Source organism: Bubalus bubalis, chromosome 1 (genome assembly GCF_019923935.1).
Source record: "Bubalus bubalis isolate 160015118507 breed Murrah chromosome 1, NDDB_SH_1, whole genome shotgun sequence".
Taxonomy (NCBI): domain Eukaryota; kingdom Metazoa; phylum Chordata; class Mammalia; order Artiodactyla; family Bovidae; genus Bubalus; species Bubalus bubalis.
Window position 1 is genome coordinate 155,165,517 of NC_059157.1, and position 19,066 is coordinate 155,184,582.

The following is a 19,066-nucleotide window of genomic DNA, read 5'->3' on the forward strand; positions in this document are numbered from 1 at the left end:
CCATTGTTCCATGTCCAGTTCTAACTGTTGCTTCTTGACCTGCATACAGATTTCTCAGGAGGCAGATCAGGTGGTCTGGTATTCCCATCTCTTGAATTTTCCACAGTTTGTTGTGATCCATACAGGCAAAGGCTGTAGAATAGTCAATAAAGCAGAAGTAGATGTTTTTCTGGAACTCTCTTGCTTTTTCATGATCCAACGGATGTTGGCAATTTGGTCTCTGGTTTCTCTGCCTTTTCTAAATCCAGCTTGAACATATGGAATTTCATGGTTTACATATTGTTGAAGCCTGGCTTGGAGAATTTTGAACATTACTTTGCTAGTGTGTGAGATGAGTGCAATTATGCGGTAGTTTGTGCATTCTTTGGTATTGCCTTTCTTTGGGATTGGAATGAAAACTGACCTTTTCCAGTCCTGTGACCACTGCTGAGTTTTCCAAATTTGCTGGCATGTTGAGTGCAGCACTTTCACAGCATCATCTTTTAGAATTTGAAATAGCTCAACTGGAATTCCATCACCTCCACTAGCTTTGTTCGTAGTGGTGCTTTCTAAGGCCCACTTGACTTCACATTCCAGGATGTCTGGCTCTAGGTGAGTGATCACACCATCGTGATTATCTGGGTTGTGAAGATCTTTTTTGTACAGTTCTTCTGTGTAAACTTGCCACCTCTTCTTAATATCTTCTGCTTCTGTTAGGTCCATACCATTTCTCTCCTTTATTGTGCCCATCTTTGCATGAAGTGTTCCCTTGGTAGCTCTAATTCTCTTGAAGAGGTCTCTAGCCTTTCCCATTCAATTGTTTTCCTCTGTTTCTTTGCATTGATCACTGAGGAAGGCTTTCTTATCTCTCCTTGCTATTCTTTGGAACTCTGCATTCAAATGGGTATATCTTTCCTTTTCTCCTTTGCTTTTTGCTTCTCTTCTTTTCACAGCTATTTGTAAGGCCTCCTCAGACAACTGTTTTGCCTTTTTGCACTTCTTTTTCTTGGGAATGGTCTTGATCCCTGCCTCCTGTACAATGTCACGAACCTCCATCTATAGTTCTGTACATGGTATTAGTCTTTTAACATAATTCTCCTAACAGCTTATGAGGGAGGAACTATTGTGATCTTCACTTTATAAAAATTAAGTTATCCCAGGAAGAATGCAACCTAAGCATTTTGGAGAGCTTTCTGACACTGATTAAGAGGATATAATATGGATATAATTATTATTATATATAATAAAGGTTATAGTTAAGAAATATATATATATATATATATATATATATAGGCTTCCCAGGTGGTGCTAAGGTGAAGAACCCACCTGCCAATGCAGGAGACAGAAGGGACTCGGGTTCCATTCCTGGATTGGAAAGATCCCCTGGAGGAGAGCATGACAACCCACTCCAATATTCTTGACTGGAGAATCCCATGGTCAGAGGAACCTGATGGGCTATAGTCCATAGGGTCACAAAGAGTCAGAGATGACTGAAGTGACTTAACACACACACATATACACACACTCTCCTTTTGTAAAATTCCAAGTCTGTTTATGATTAAAAAAAAAATACCTTTCAGCAAACTAGCAATAGAAGGAAATATCCTTAATCTAATAAAGGATAGCTACAAAAACCTACAACCGAAATCATACTTAATGGGGAAATGTTGAATGCTTCCCCCATTGAATTAATAATAAGATAAGGATATCCCTTGGGTGATTATTAAAAACATGTTTTCTGCTTAAATCATATAAGGTAATTTAATATTTTATAACATTAGAACCTTTTCAGAGTGGAAGATTTGTTTTTCAGAAGTCATGAATAATTCTTAAAACTTGTTCTTTGCCATGTGAAGATGCTTTGTTAAACCTGTCCAGTATTGGAATATAAAAGCACAATGAATGCTTAGTGCAGCATGAATTAGCATATCTTTCACCTAGGAAGCTGACAATATAATTGGTGATCCCTGAAATAAGGGTATCTCAACTGTAACAGATTATTTGAGAGCCTAGAGGGAAACCCTTCCCAAATTTTGATTTGGAACTCTGTAAGGCAATGCATACCACTACTATCAAAACTAAAAGTGGGCAGTGGCATCCTTACCTCTGCATTTCTGAATCAGAGGTTGGAATAAGGAAATATGGCTCTCTGTCCATATGTGTTTTACATAGTCCTCTGGCACTAATCACAAGATGACCTCAAATGATTTGAAACTTAAGTCGAAAATCTTTGGAAAGAAATATACTCTTGTCTCAGCAAGAGTCCAAATTCCTTTCCAACTTCTTGGCAATAGCTTGGAAAAGACTGTCCAGTTAATTATGATAAATTCACCTTATTTCTTTCTCAATGTGAGACCAGATTCAAACCACTGATTGGTAAGCTGTCTCAGAAAAATGGAGATAGAAAATTGACCTCCCATTTACTGTAGCAGTAATAATATGTACCAGATAGGGTGGGTATGAGCCTTACATAGATAGAGCCATTATGCTTTGCCCAGTGCCTGGCACACAGTTCATCAGTGGTTACCAAGATTCTTCTTTTTATTCCTATCATCATAATCATCATCATTGTTATTGTCATCACTGTCTGTCATATACCAGGCCCATATTAAAAAATTAAAGGCAAATCCATAATCATTTGTGGAGTTCTGTAATCTCTGGGGAGACACTTAGCCATTAAAAATTCATGATAGTTATTTTTCAAGGAAAAGGTTTTAAGTTCACTGCATTACAGCTTGTTGAGGAAAAAACTGTATTAATCAAATATTGTAGAAAACAGGCTACTAAAGTAATTCTCATTAAGAATATTCAACCTGAACATTAATACATATAAAGAAATACTAATTTTATGCTATAAACATCAGTACAAATGAAGATCAAGAAGTAGAGAAACATCTTGAATCAGAAAAGAATGTTTTCTGAATTGTTAACCAGGTCTTGGACCTGATGCTTGTCAGAGTTTGCACCTTCCTGACTTCACCAGCAGATGTTGCTGTAAAGTAGAATAAAGCCTACACAGTTATGAACATCCATGGGCCAAGCTCTGAGAGTAACTTACCCACAGTGGAAAGGAATCTTTGTATTTGTTTGCTTGTATTTTTGTTCACTTATTTTCTGTTAAATCCACTGGGAACAACTCGGAAAAACATTTTTATGGTAACTATTTCATTCCAAAAATTATTTCAGGGTTTATAAAACATTTTTAGATACATTATCTCTCATTATTTTATTTTTATTATACCCCTTCAGCAAGTTAGGCAAGTGCTGTTATCCCCAATTTCTTGGCTGACTTGAGACTCATAAAGATCAATTGGCAGGCCTAAGTCATCTAGTTAGTGAATAATAATGCTAGGATCTGAATGCTGTGTTCTTGACCCCAAGCCCAGGAAGCTTTCTTCTGTACTCTGGATTTATAAAACAGAATACAAGGATCATCAATCTGAGTTTTCAAGTTCACTGAATCAAGGAATATATAAGTGAACACACACAATTACTTTGACCAAGATTTTTAACTTTTTGAGTGCTATTTCTTATGGCTACAATACAGCTCTAGAAACATTTGGCCTTAGTTAGCTTCTCAAAGAGCTCTCTAATATAAAATTTAACAAGAGATGAAATAAAAATCAATTATAATTTCTTCTTTGTTTGATAATCTGTTTATTTAGGTGAAGTTAATTGAGTATAATAAATACCTAGCTCTAAGATTCTGTAATGTATACTTAATAGTCAACTGTTCTGGATATATTTTAAGGAATTAATACTTGATTAAAAGCCAACTCATGCATATCAAAGGAAACTGTAAACAAGGTAAAAAGACAACCCTCAGAATGGAAGAAAATAATTTCAAATGAAGCAACTGACAAAGGAGTAATCTCCAAAATATACAAGCAGCTCATGCAACTCAATATCAGAAAACAAGCCAGTCAAAAAATGGGCAGAGGACCTGAACAGACATTGCTTCAGAGAAGACATACAGATGGCCAACAAACACATGAAAAGATGCTCACCATCACTACTTATTAGAGAAATGCAAATCAAAACCACAATGAGGTATCACCACACACCGGTCAGAATGGCCATCATCAAAAAATCTACAAACGATAAATGCTAAAGAGGATATGGAGAAAAGGGAACCCTCTTGTACTGTTGGTGGGAATATAAACTGATACAGTCACTATGGAGAACAGTATGAAGATTCCTTTAAAAACTATGAATAAAACTATCATATGACCAGGCAGTTCCACTACTGGGCATCTACCTGAGAAAACCGTAATTCAAAAAGACACATGTACCCTAATGCTCATTGCAGCACAATTTACAATAACCAGGACTTGGAAGCAACCTAGATGTCCACTGAGAGATGAATGGATAAAGAAGTTGTGGTACAAATTGTCCACAATACACAATATATGCAGTATATGTTGTATAAAATGTTACCAAGCCATAAAAAGGAATGAATTTGAGTCAGTTCAAATGAGGTGGATGAACCTAGGGCATGTTATACAAAGTGAAGTAAGTCAGAGAAAAACAAAAATAGTATATTAATGCATATACTACTACTACTAAGTCACTTCAGTTGTGTCCAGACTCTGTGCGACCCCATAGATGGCAGCCCACCAGGGTCCCCCGTCCCTGGAACTCTCCAGGCAAGAACACTGGAGTGGGTTGCCATTTCCTTCTCCAATGCATGAAAGTGAAAAGTGAAAGTGAAGTCACTCAGTCGTGTCCAACCCTCAACAACCCCATGGACTGCAGCCTTCCAGGCTCCTCCATCCATGGGATTTTCCAGGCAATAGTACTGGAGTGGGGTGCCTTCTCCTATTAATGTATGTGTGTGTGTATATATATATATATATATATATGAAATCTAAAAGAATGGCATGGATCATCTTATTTGCAGAGCAGGAATAGAGATGCAGATGTGGAGGACCGTCTTGTGGTCACAGAGGGGAAGGAGAGGGTGGGACAAACCTAGAGAGTAGCACTGATGTTCATACACTACTGTGTGTAAAATAAACAGCTAATGGGAGGCTGCTGGACAACACAGGGAGCCCAGTCTGCTGCTCTGTGATGACCTAGAGGGACAGGATGGGGGCTGGGATGGGAGGGAAGAGGTATATATACACTTATACCTGATTCTTATTGTTGTACAGCAGAAACCAATGCAACATTGTAAAGCAATTATCCTCCAGTTAAAAAAAATGTTTAAGCCGACTCATATTGCAACAGACAAGGAAAATATATCAACTCTATCTTGTAAGTTACCATCTTTGCAAAAATGTTGCTCTACTGCTGTACATATATATGTACTAGAGTGGCAGAATAGCAAACTGTGACAGTTTGCCTGGAACTGAAAGATTTCCTGGGACTCTCAGTACTAAAACTGGGTTGCTCCTAGGCAAACCAGGACAGTTGGTCACTCTAGCATACATACACAATGTTTTATATTTTGTAAGTGTAATGTTCAGTTCAGTTCAGTCGCTCAGTCATGTCCGGCTCTTTTAATATATTATGTATTAATTATACACATATTTTTCTTTGAATGACGTGCATGATTCTTTTACTGTGCTATAATAAGATGCCCTCAGTAACCATCCTGGTGAGTGACTCTTTGCCAATGTGCTAGACTAAGCCAGCATGCTGATATTTCTTTTTAGATATTTTATCTCAGTTTCATGCATTTCTTACTTCCTCCTTTTCTTGACACTGTGTATTCTAAAATTCATTAAATACTATTAGTGTAAAGAAAAAGTTAGCCAGCTTCCTGAAATTTGTAAAATGTATTTTGTACAGGTAGTCTATCAGTATTTTGAAGGAATAAAGTGCTTGGTCTTCTTTATTAAAAAGAAAAATTGCTCCACTGGATCAGGATTAGATTAAGTGGTCAACCAATAGTGGACTGAAGAAGATAAAAGTATATGTGTATTTTTTTTTTTTTTTTGTAAAAGAAGTACAGGGACAGGCAGCCTAGGGCTGTCAAGACAGGATCATAATATTAAAGACCTAAGCTTATTCTATATTGTTGTGCTAAATCTAAGATGTTTACTGAAATTCTAGCCATTTCTACCATATTCCAATCAATCAATTCCCTTTGATAGAGGAAGAGATAGGGAATCACATTCAGTATTTCACCATCAGCCAGAATTTAGTCATTTGACCACATCTAGTTTTGCACTTGATACTGGAAAATAGAAACTTTACTCCAAGTGGCCATACATACCATTACAAAATCAGAATTCTGTTTCTTAGGTAAAAGAGGGAAAATAGATAGAGGGAACAATTGGAAGTCTTTAAAATACTTATTCAGATTGAGTGTAGATGAAATTTCTACTTTTGTAACCCAGTGGTTGCTTTTTTTCCAGTTTGTTTCTTCTCTGCCTTCAACATGTTATTCCTGTTAAAAATTTAAAAGTTCCCTTACTTTTAACTTTATCAGCATATGAGTTTGCATACCTCTTGGCCGGCATAATTTAGGGTCTCTTTCCAATATGGAAAGGAATTGAAAGCATGCTTAACTCTCTGCTGAAGGCTTGGTCAAGTATTTCCTCCTCTAGCATTTGGAATCATATAGACAGTGGCTAATCAGGGACTTCCATATGACATTGAGCCTGAAATCTTGAAATATGTAATCTCCAAGGGTCTAAGACTGACTTGTGACCACAAACTTGGGAATGATTTTCTTTGAAACATTTCAGCCTGGTTTTGAGAGTCTCACAAGAAGGGTGAAGCTATGCAAATACCTTGAATATCTTCAAAGATTCCTAGATTTATAGAATTTCACTGCTGAAAGATACTACATGTTCAACCCCCTCCTTTTACTGAGAAACTCCAGAGTTAAGTAACCTAAGGTCTAGGCTGTTGTTTACTTTCTAAGTCATGTCCAACTCTTTTGCGACCCCATAGACTATATAGCCCACCACACTGTTCTGTCCATGGGATTTCCCAGGCATGAATACTGGAGTGGGTTGCCATTCTGCAGGGGATCGTCTTCTGCATTGACAGGCAGATTCCTTACCACTGAGCCCCCAGAGAAGCCCAAGGACCAGGCTAGTTCATTACAAAATGTGGTTTGCTAATTACTATTGGTTCTCTTATCCAAACCTCATGAACAGGAGATGACTTGTGGCTGTTCAGGCCCTATCTTTAGGCAGACACATCATCACCATGGTTCTACTACGTTTCCTACTGATATTCAGAAGTGGCTTTGAGATGTTGCACTATCAGCCCTTGCATGGCCTCCACAGGAGGAGAACATTAGTGTGGTAGGGAGTTACATCCCCAGCTACAGGATGACGGCCTTGACTGTCCCCTCCTTTATGCATAAGTAAGAGAATGGGATATGTGTTAAGGGCAGAAGTCATTGTTTCTTTTCCACATTTTTAGATCTCCCTTATAATAGTCCTGTGCATCCCAGGTGGCTCAGTGGTAAAGAATCCACCTGCCAATGCAGGAAACTCGGGTTCAGTCCCTGAGTGGGGAAGATCCCTTGGAGAAGGAAGTAGCAGTCTACTCCAGTATTCTTGCCTGGGAAATCTCATGGACAGAGGAGCCTGGTGGGCTACAGTCACTGGGGTCACAAAAGAGTCAGTCAAGCTTAGTGACTAAATAACAACCACAATAAGAATCCTCAGTCATCTCTTGCAGGCATCATGTGAATCTGAGAACTTTGATAATTCATACTTTCTTTCCATGTATACATGGGACAGAAAGTTGTGTATGTTCACAGCATTATCAAGTTGGAAGGGATCATTTCTTCAATTCCTTGATTTCTCAGTTGAGAAAACTAAAACCCAGAGAGATGAATTGACTTAGCTAAGATCATCTGTTTTGCTTATGACTTATAGAAAGCCAATGCTTAAAACAATTCTATAGTTTGTTTCTAACAATATTGTTGTTGTTTAGTCACTAAGTTGTGTCCAACTCTTTTGTGACCCCATGAACTGTAGCCCGCCAGGCTCCTCAGTCTATGGGATTTCCCAGGCAAGAGTATTGGAGTGGGCTGCCATTTCCTTCCCCAGGGGATCTTCCAACCCAGGAATCAAACCCAAGTCTCCTGCACTGCAAGCATATTCTTTACCACTGAGCCGCCGGGGAAGCACCTCTAACAATACTAACCATTACTATTTACATAGTAGGTTAGCATCTGAAAACTAGTGTTTGCTTTAGATAAAAAAATGAGAAGTGTGGATTTGCTTCCAGACATTTTAAATATATACTTAGATGACATGGACTAGTTTTATAAAATATTTTATTTACAGTAGAGCTTTACAAAAATAGTCTTAATAAAATTAATACAAAACCATTTTACAATATAACTTATATAACTATCTCCTCAGAAAAATGACATTTGATTATAACACATAAACTACATTTGTATTTGTTAAGTCACATTGTAGTATAAATATGTTTTATCATCATTTTTTCATAATAAGGCCTATACCAATGAACAATGGACAACAAATTTTATTATTCTTCCAATGTAAAATTCATCTCTGGCCAAAATGAAATTAACCAAAGAAAAGTAAAACAACTGTCCTTCTGTTCATTCATACAGTCCTTTTTAATTATTGGAGAGTTTATCTGACAAAGACATAGCATTAATCTGAAAGCACCATGGCATAAAATCTAGTAACAATATCCCCAAAAGCCTTCTCCAGTCTCCCTTTCAACTGTTTACTCAGTATTTTGCCAAGATAAATAAAGATTGATCTCAACTCTCTCCTTCATTAATCTCAAGTGTTCTTAATATGCATTCAGGTTTTTAGACCTTCCCAACTGGCGTATGTTTAAGATGCAAGTTTATTTCTTTGGCTTCAAGTAGAGTTTCACAGCCCTTAAGAAACATACTGTGCTCCTCCATGGGGCTGAATCTCTGTGACTCCCCACCCAACCACATTGCCCCGGATGTGACAGGACTCTGCTCCTCCGGCCTCTCTTATCTCTTCCTTACTGAGAACACCATCCCAGATATTGAAGCCTGTGAGTCTGCCAGAGAAGGCTAATGTTTCATCAAAGCCACCACCCACGCAGCAGCCGTTCTTTTCTTGCCCAATCTGCAGGATTCCCCCCTCAGGAACAACGTGACCTGTGGCCATATCAACAGCAGAGCCCACCAAGTCACCATTTACCCACAAGGCCATGTGCCCTTTCTTTGAATTCCAGGTGCTGCACAGATGGGTCCACGTTCCTAGGGAAATCACAGCATCAGCGACCAGTCTGTTTTCCTCTCCACCCACCACAAGCATTATGGACCGATAGCTGAGGTACAGCTGGATCTCATATGGATTCCTCTTTGTGCCATAAGAAAACAGGACTGTTTTGTTTAATACTTCTGTGGCTTTGACCCAAATGCAGGCGCTGAAAGTCTCGAGTTTCATTGGTGTCGCCGGATGCACGCTTGCAAAAATCTTCTTGGAACGCATGGGGAATAAAATGGCTGTTTCACAACCTAGAGTGGCAAGAAAGTAATAATATGAGAGAAAATACAAATTCATTTTGAAATGATTCTGGCAGTTAGGTATTTTAGGATGGGCCTTTTAATGACTACAACTGAAAACTACATGCAGCAATATGTTATGACTTGAGGGGCCCAAGTGTAATCTCCATAGTGCAAAGAAAACAGGAATAAGGAAATCCAACTGTCTCATTAAGGGAAGCATTTAAATGGAAAAGAAGGCACACAGAGAAATAGTGAAACTGGGTTCGAACTTGGGTACTTGGCCACCTGATGTTAAGCCCTGACTCACTGGAAAAGACCCTGATGCTGGGAAAGGTTGAGGACAGAGGGTGAAGGGAGTGACAGTGGATGAGATGGTTGGATGGCATCATTGACTCAATGGACATGAGTTTGAGCAACCTCTGGGAGATAATGAAGGACAGGGAAGTCCAGTGTGCTGCAGTCCATGGGGTCGCAAAGAGATGGACATGACTTAGCAGCTGAACAACAACAACAATTCTGGCTGCAGGAGCCATAACCCTAACCAGCACACTGCACTGCCTCTTAGTGGTAGAAGAACCTCTGGATTTGGCTAAAAGAACTGGAATTCAGTTTGTTTTACTACCAGCAAGCTGTATAGCTTTTGATGAGCCCCACAATCTCTCCAGGCTTAACAGTTATCTGTCAAAGGCTCTTCCCTTCTCCTTCTAAATTCTGCAAGTCGGTAAGCAGCAAGTATGTAACATTTGAGAAGAACTTTGAAGACCAAGAGTGAGAGAGTGAAGTTGGTCAGTCACGTCCACTCTCTGTGATCCCATGGACTGTAGCCTACCAGGCTCCTCCGTCCATGGAATTTTCCAGGCAAGAGTAGTGGAGTGGGTTGTCATTTCCTTCTCCAGGAGATCTTCCCGACCCAGGGATCGAACCCAGGTCTCCCACATTGCAAGCAAACACTTTACCCTCTGAGCCACCAGGGAATACTTTGTAGACCAAAGATATGCTTAAAAATTCTCTTTGTCCAAATGCTTACAAGTACTATGTAAGCCCTAACAGAAAATCTTTAAGGAAGAGTGAATTCTTCCAAGGGGCCGGATGGAGGATGTATTTCCACTAATACACACTTAGAAGGAGACTTTCAAACTTGAGGGGTGGGAGCTCCCACCTCTGTCCATCTCCAGGTCACATGGCCAGTAAGGGAGCTGAAGATGCTGAAGTGAAGACCTTTCAAGTGTCTCTGGGAAATAATATGCTAAAAGCTTTAATAAGTGAGCTCTGCCTTGTGCTGAACTCAAATATATACATATAAAAGACCAATTAAAGATTTTTTAAAAAATCTAAGTTAGGGCTTGGAGAAGGAAATGGCAACCCAGTCCAGTATATTCTTGCCCGGAAAATCTCATGGACGGAGAAGCCTGGTGGTCTACATCCATGGGGTCACAAAAGAGTTGGACATGACTTAGCGACTAAACAACAACAAAAATTAGGGCTAAGTATTCACTTTATAACAACCTTTTAAGGAAGATTTACCATAAGATAGCTTTAAAAAGCAAATTCCCAGAGCATTTGAAGACTAAGGGGTAAATAAGACTTGCAGGAACCAAATGTCCATTTGAAGTGTGGTAAACTAAGTTAACTGTCTACAAGTGGCTGAAGAAAGGTGGGCTCCAACCCAGAAAAATTAAGCAGATGGACCTTATCCTTTTGAAATAGTCAAAGAAGATATTGAGGTTCAGAAAATCCTATAAAAGTAATCATCACACTAAAGCACAAAATTGGTCCTGCCATACTTTGGTATTAGCTTTTTCCCTGAATAATTTGAATTTCTAAAGATTTTTTAAAATCAATTTTTAATGAGGCATTGATTCTTTTTGAAAATGAGATTGGTAGATGCATACTTTTCTAGCTGTTATTTAAATCCAGCAAAAATCATGGAACAAAAGATCACCATATGCTTGGGCATTTTAGATATTGTCTAATGTTTCAGTAAAACAGTGTTCAGAGAGAGCGCCTACTGCAATCTAATTAACTGATTTCCTGTTTAAATAAGACCAGTCAGTCAGGATTGCATTCCAAAGCCTTCCTTGATTGCCTCTCAGAGACCCAGCTTCCCCTCTAGGCTGCACTGGTTATGTAAGTTCAATGAGTAGAACTGCATGTTGGCAAGTTTTTTCTGTGGCTTCTTTTGGGGGTCGGTGATTGAGACCCTTGATATGTCTTTAAAATGTCAGAAACTCTCTCATGAAATGGCTTTTAACTAATAGGTTTTTTCTGATTATATTATCAAAGACCAAACAAAATTAAAACCAGGTTCTTAAGAGGCTGACAACTGAATGATTAGGAATCCCTTAGGAGCCAAGCTGGCAGGAAACCAAGAGAGGAAAAATCAAAGCATGTGGGTAGATGTATGAATGGATGTAATAAGAATTAACACTTTTGAATTCAGAAATGCATCCTTCTTCTGCTCTAACTGGTATGCAGAGGTGGAGGTGAAAGTTAGCATAACTCTTCAGTTTTCCCAGTACATGATATGTACAGTGATTTTACATGGTTTGCAAAAGACAAGAAATTTCATCCATTAAAACTGCCAGAGAATTATAGTTTGTCCTGTCACTTATACTAAGGATCTATTGTATTTTATATTTTATGATTTTTTTATTTTTATGATTTCCCTATTATTTTATGATTTCCCCCCCTCTAAAGCCCTACTTTAAAAAACATGCTCTGTACTGATAAACAGTCCTCAATTATTTAGGAAAGACTGGTATTTTGGTATAATATCTGCAATTTTAAATGAAAAATGCTCTCACATATGCTTGATTCTGCCTCCTACCCCATATAGTAAGAGTTGCTTTATTGGACATAAAAGGTGTAATTGTTTTCTGTTCATAAGTTGCTTATGAACAGGGAAAAGTGTATATTTTCTTACCTAGAACATGGGTTTTCTAATATAACCCACAAATGATTGTTATAGCACCATTTCTTAGAAATTCTGACTTTTTATAAAGGAGTGTTATTCGCTCCAAATCTTCTCTATATTTCCTTGAGGCATCTTTAAAATGTATTATTTCGGGCCCACATATGTTTGGAAGTTCACTAGTATCACATGGGACTTTGATAGGTTGCATCTGGTTTGAACTGCCTCTCTTCTGTTTCACCCTGATCCTCCACATCCCCGGAGGTACTGCCTGGATGCCAACTAGTTCCTACATCTGACTGTTCCACTGTGGATCCCTCAGCTGCTGGTTTATTCCAAACTTCACACCCTTGGAGCTCACTCTGGAGCTCATTTCACAGACCCTGGGGGCTCGGGGCAGGGGGCCTTGGGAGACCAGATTCAACCTCGAGTCTCTTGTTTGGAACTGGTAGGGAGAAGGGGCCAACCCAGGGACTGGAAAACGTTCCTTAAAATTAGGCTGGGTCCTGAAATAGCGCAGGGAACCAGAGCTCCCTTAAAGACAGAGGCAGGCTAAAATTAGAAGAAGTGGAAATCCCTAACGGAGGGAAGCTGGACATTGAGAGCAGTCACTCATAACTGGCCAATAGAGTTTCTCTAACGCCTGCTCCGATCAAGTGTCAATCTGGAGGCCCTTGAGGTCTATTTTCAAGACTGTGATGGTTACCTACACAGCTATCTTCTGGGTTCCTCAGAACTGAAGACTGACTACTTTTGAAAGCAATATTCCCGCCTTTTATGATGTATCTGAGCTATGTGACCCGCGCACGCTGAAACAGAAGGGTGTGAGCCTGCGTGTTCCTCACACTAAAGCCTCCCCTTAGAGGCTTGGTTGGCTTACTCGGTTTCCCGCAACTCGCGCTTTGAGAACGAAGCAGCGCAGGGATCCCCACCAGTCCCCGCGTCCTTACCTGCCGGCAGCCAGCGGCTGGCTGCCCAGCCCTGCACAGCTCGGAGATCGGCCCTCGTCCGCCGCAGCTCCTCCAGCACCGCGCCCAGGGCCCGCCCCGCCTCCTCCTGCGGTCGCAGCGCCGCAGCCTCTTCCAGGCGCGCCAACCGGCGGCCAGCATTGCGGCTCGCCTGCAGCAGCTCGTCCAGCGCCTGGGTCAGCCTGGCCTCGGCGGGGGCCTCCGGCGCGCACAGCTTCTGCAGGCTTCCCGCCAGCCGGCCCAGCTCGGCCCGCAGCTTCTGCAGCTCGTCCCGGAGCATGGCGTCGGTGGCCTGCAGCATCATGCCCTCCCGCATCTGCGAGTTCTCCAGCATGATGAAGAGCTTGTCCCACTCGGAGTTCTCACGACTGCAGTCGCACGGCGTGGCTAGAGCGGGGAACATACACGCATTACAGACCTGAACCTCCCTCGGGTGTTCTTTGTAAAATGCCGACCTCCCTCGATGGTCGCCAAGTGACAGCCCGTCCCCAGTACCCCCTTCCCTTTAAGGAAACCTGCAAAAACCTTGCAAGTTTATAAGCTGAACTCGATGAAATTGCCGTTCATGGAGCTCAAAACAGGCGAATACCGGTGATTTCATAGAATTCGACCCATAACGTATCTGAGAGAAGTAACTTTATGAAACCTCCTTTCCTGACATGCTTTTCTCTTTTGCAAAACTCTTTTTTAGTTGTTGTTGTTTATTGCATTGGCAACAAAATATATGTATAATACTTAGACCTAAGGAGGTAGATATGTAGTTAAGGATTAGCAGAGAAACAGTTAAAATGAACTTACGGTCCTCAGTGGGATGGAGTCCATTGTCTATTTCGTTGTCCAAATTCACATACATGAGCTCATAATCATCCGAGTTCTCCGCCGACACTGCAGACCAGAGCGCACAAAACAGAATCACAGAGATATGCATTGCTGGAGAGACGAGGTTCTTCCCACCGCTGTCGGGAGGGAACGAGGCAAGAGGCTCTCAGAGTGCAGAAGGAGCGGAGGAGAGTGCGAGTGAGAGGCAGGAGCTGAGAGCCCTTAATAAATGCTGGGGAAAGTCTGAATGGGGATGAATGAGTAATGCCAGTGGCACTGCCTTAACGGGAGTTCCCCAGATTTGGGGGGGAGGGCTGGGGGAAAGGAGGGTGACGGAGATGTGGGGGACGTTGCACAATAGTAAACCACAAAGGTTTACAGTACAGTCAGATTAACTGGAGGAGGGTCAGAGGGGAAAGAAGGGGGAAGACAGGGCTAGGACTGTCTCCCCCTGGGGATTAGCTGTTGTAACTTGAATTGGTAGTACTGAAGGATGAGAGGGAGAGGAGAGGGATTAGGGGAATAGAGATTTAGGGGAATAGATTCAGCAGACATAGAGGTGTGAAAGCAAGAGCATCATCCCAGCATTTTGTGTGCGCTCTCATTATTTCACAACCCTTTACGCATAGAAAACATTTTTTCACTTTTTCTTTGTGCAGTTTTACAGGTCTAAGATGTGAAAGTTACTTTCTGATTTCAAGATAAACCAACACAGTAAGAATTTGTATGCTTCTAGAAGCCACATCCATTCCAAGTCATTCCATCTTTAATCCTTCTGGAGTTACAACTATACTTTTATAAACATACTTTTTAATGAGAAGCACAACAAAACTAGTAAACCTAAAATAAGGAGGAGTTGGGGGAAAGGAATAAACTGATTTTTTACGTGTGTTTCTTTTCATAATCTATTATGTGGGTATCTTATTTCACTAGGCTCAGAGTCAAAGATCATGTTTTTAAAGTAAATTTAGGGATTCCTGCTTCTGCCAGTATATGGAGATCTATATAAGCTGAAAACTCTGCTGAAAAAAAAACCTAGAAATGTGTTTACATTCGAATAATAATTAAAAACTTTAAATGTACAAATAAGTTCCCCATAAAGTCAGGACAATATCCAGAGGCCAAGTGTGCTAAGTTGCTTCAGTCATGTCCAACTCTTTGTGACCTTATGGACTGCAGCCCCGCTAGTCTCCTCTGTCCATGGAATTTCCCAGGCAAGAATACTGGAGTAAGTTGCCATGCCCTTCTCCAGGAGATCTTCCTGACCCAGGGATTGAACCTACATCTCTTATGTCTCTTTCATTGGCAGGCAGGTTCTTTACCACCAATGCCACCTACCCAAAGAGAGGGAACCAAAAACTGGGCAGTGAGCCCATGAGCTGAATCTAGAGCCCCCCTACACACACACACACACACACATCAGGGGAGGTGAACGGGGAAGAGATGTTTCAGTTCTTTATTAACCAAGTGTTAAGGGCCACAAGGCTTAGGTCAGGGTGGGGAGTTAACCGACTAGATTTCAATAGATATAGCTCCAGTCCTTACCCTAGCACAGAAGTGAGAAGTAAGCCTGTCTCTCTTTGACTGAACTCTACAAGGTCCCTAAGAGTCTGTGGCTTTGGGCCTGCCCTTATACATGTTCAACAAGCAAATGTGTACTATTTGCCACAGTAAAAATAAAGTCATAATAAAAAATATTTAAACATAGGAGGAAACAATCTACCATAAATGAGAACCAGCAGAAACCAAAAGGGATTGGACACCCCTCCCTCAAGAATTTCATTTATTTAAAATATCAGTGAGAAACTGGAAAATAAGTGTGTTTAAAATGATTTAAGATCTGCAAGAAATAACTGGAAACCTGAAAAATGAAAAAGACACTGTCAGAAGAAGAAGAATAGGCCTATTATTTAAAGAAATATAACCTTGAGTTAAAAAATTAATTGAAATTTTTAAGAAATTAAAGGAATGGCAAAGCTGAAGAGAATATTAAGGAACTGCAAGAAAGATCTAAGAAAAAAAATTCTAAAGTCCTTTCATTGTTCAGGATAGCAAAATTAATTTTTGTTTGTTGGTTCAAGTATGTTTATCTTTCAAATGACAGCCACCAAAACCAAGAGGAAATAAAATGACCAAATAGAAGGAATAGAGTGAATTAAAAAAAAAAAAAAAAAACTTTAGCTGTTCAATAGGAAGTAGTAAAGAAGGGAAGAAAAGCATAGACAAAGCAAGATAAATAAAAAGCACATACGGCAGTGGTTTAGTTGCTAAGTCACGTCAGACTCTTGCAACCCCACAGACGAGCGCACCAGGCTTCTCTGCCCATGGGATTCTCCAGGCAGGAATACTGGAGTAGGTTGCTATTTCTTTCTCCAAAAAGCACCTGTAATGTAAAAATAAATCCAAATATACCTAATACTATAAATACTAATCACTAAATATTAATGAAACAAACATTCCAGTTAAGAGACAAAAGTTGTCAGGAATATTTTTTAAGTCCAATTCTACGTCACTTATAAGATCACACATAAAACACAAGAATCTAGAAACCTTGAAAGCAAAAAATTTAAAGGTGGTGAGAGAATATACCAAACAAGGGCTATTCAGAAAAGCTAGCATCGCTGTATTAATATTAGTCAAAAATAGACTTTAAGGCAAAGAGAGTAATGGAATTATGATGAAATAAATAATTTGCCAGGAAGATACCTCAGAACTATCTAGTAACATCGTTCCCACCTGTGGTGGATTCATTTTGATATTTGGCAAAACTAATACAATTATGTAAAGTTTCAAAATAAAATAAAATAAAAACAAAAAAATATGCCAATATTGACAGACTTATAAGGAAAAATTGGTAAATCCATAGTCACAGAGGCAGATTTTCACATACTTCTTGTAACTGATAAGTCCATTTCTGTCAAAACTGATGATTAAAATGCTAAAAACTTCAAAAGGATATAGAAATGTATATAATTTAAAATTTGATACAATAAAATGTATAGAACATTGCCCAGAAAGTTCGATAAGCAAGTTCTACCATGCAAGGAACACATAATTCCCATTTTATATTAACTGCCTCTGAGAATGTAGTGTGCAGGAGTGCACTAAATTCTTTTTATATGTCTAGGAAGGATGATACTAAAAAAAAAGACAAGGTCAATACAAGAAAGGAAAACTGCAAGTCAGTCTCATTTAAGAATATAGATGCAGAAGCTCTAAATGAAGTATTAGCCAAAGAAATCCAGTAATACATGCTTTCAGTACATCATACCAAGTTGAGTGTATTCCAAGAGTGCAAGATTGATTAAACATTAGAATACTCATTCATTTACTACAGTAACAATTTAAAAGAGAAATCATATGGTCATATGGACAGATGTAGAAAAGTCAATTAATAAAATTTAACATTCATTCATGTTCAAACTAGGAAAAAGACAGGAACTTAAACTGATAAAATATAAATACCAAGAATATGTAGAAACATATACAAACATTATGATGAATCCTTAGAAGCATACTCTTTAAAAACAGGAATTAGAAAGTGATGTCAGGACCTGGTTCTACTCATCAAAGTGTTGGAGGTCCCAGCTGGTAAAGTAGAGCAATAAAAGAAACTTAAGGAATATTACAAAGTTGTTACTTATTATCATTTGATTGTTTTTCTACAGAAAATCTTGAGACTCCATTAATAAAAAAAAGAACTAAACAAGTTTTGCTGGATGAAAGATCAGTGTACAAAAATTTATTGATTTCTTAATATAGCAGATAAATAGAAAACATCTTTAAAAAACCAAAAATTTCCATTTCAATAGCAACAACAACTATGGAATACCTAGGAATCAATTTAATAAAAGATAGACAAGGCACAGCTAATATCACAAAACTTTAGAGATATAAAAAAAGTTACATAGAAGAATATATCATGTTCTTGAATGAGAAGACTTAGTTTCACAGAGATGTCAGTTATCCCAAATTAGTCTATATATTCAATGTGAAAAATAATCCTAACCTAGCTTTACAAGGAAGTTGACAAAGTAATGGTAAAATTTATATAAAGTAGCCAAGAGGAATTTGAAGCAGAAAATGAAGAATTAAGAGGAATCGGAAGCAGAAGATAAAGGAACTTGCCTTGTGAGGTAAAATGACTTATTATAAATTGCAATTAAGAAAATGTATAAAGGGCTTCCTAGGTGACTCTAGTGGTAAAGAATCTACCTGCCAATGCAGGAGACATAAGAGACGTGGGTTTGATCCCTGGGTCAGGAAGATTCCCTAGAGGAGGAAATGGCAATCCATTCTGGTATTCTTGCCTGGAGAATCCCATGGACCAGAGGAGCCTGGCGGGCTGCAGTCTATACGGTCAAAATGAGTCAGACACGACTGAAGTGACTTAGCAGACATAATTGGTGAAGGTATGATAAATAACCAGACCCACATACACGGGAAACTTTATATATGAAAGAAGTATCGCAAATCAGAAGGGAAACAGTTGGTCACTGAATAAATTGATCTGAGATGATTGTTTATATACACACACATATATAAATTTATAATTAGATCCCTTCCTTATATACACAAAAATAAAATCCAGATGATTAAGACATAAAACAAAATCATAATACTTTTAGGAGAAAATATAGTAGAATATTTTTATGAACATGGATAGGGAAAGAATTCTCAATTAAAAAATTTATAAACCATAAAATAAATTTAAAAACCAACTCCATTAGGATTACAACTTTAAAACTGACAGACCAAAAATTAGTGTCCAGAATAAATAAGGAACTTCTACAAATCAGTGCTTCCCTGATAGCTCAGTTGGTAAAGAATCCACCTGCAATGCGGGAAACCCCAGTTCAATTCCTGGGCTGGGAAGATCCACTGGAAAAGGGATAGGCTACTCACACCAGTATTCTTGCATGGAGAGTTCCATAGACTGTACAGCCCATG

The 19,066-nt window shown here is 39.2% G+C and overlaps 2 protein-coding genes across 5 annotated transcripts in view; one reads left to right on the forward strand and one right to left on the reverse strand.

Moving 5' to 3' along the window:
- Window positions 1-19,066, forward strand: part of VEPH1 (ventricular zone expressed PH domain containing 1) — a 287,956-nt gene that overhangs the window by 73,889 nt on the left and 195,001 nt on the right. The gene's annotated exons all lie outside the window — the stretch shown is intronic.
- On the reverse strand, window positions 8,211-14,339 carry PTX3 (pentraxin 3). Its single transcript, XM_006054085.4, has 3 exons — window positions 14,096-14,339; window positions 13,280-13,684; window positions 8,211-9,427 (listed from the first exon to the last, which is right to left on the reverse strand). Exons 1-3 carry the CDS (start codon window positions 14,223-14,225, stop codon window positions 8,814-8,816), a joined length of 1,149 nt encoding a protein of 382 aa, XP_006054147.3. The 5' UTR covers window positions 14,226-14,339; the 3' UTR covers window positions 8,211-8,813.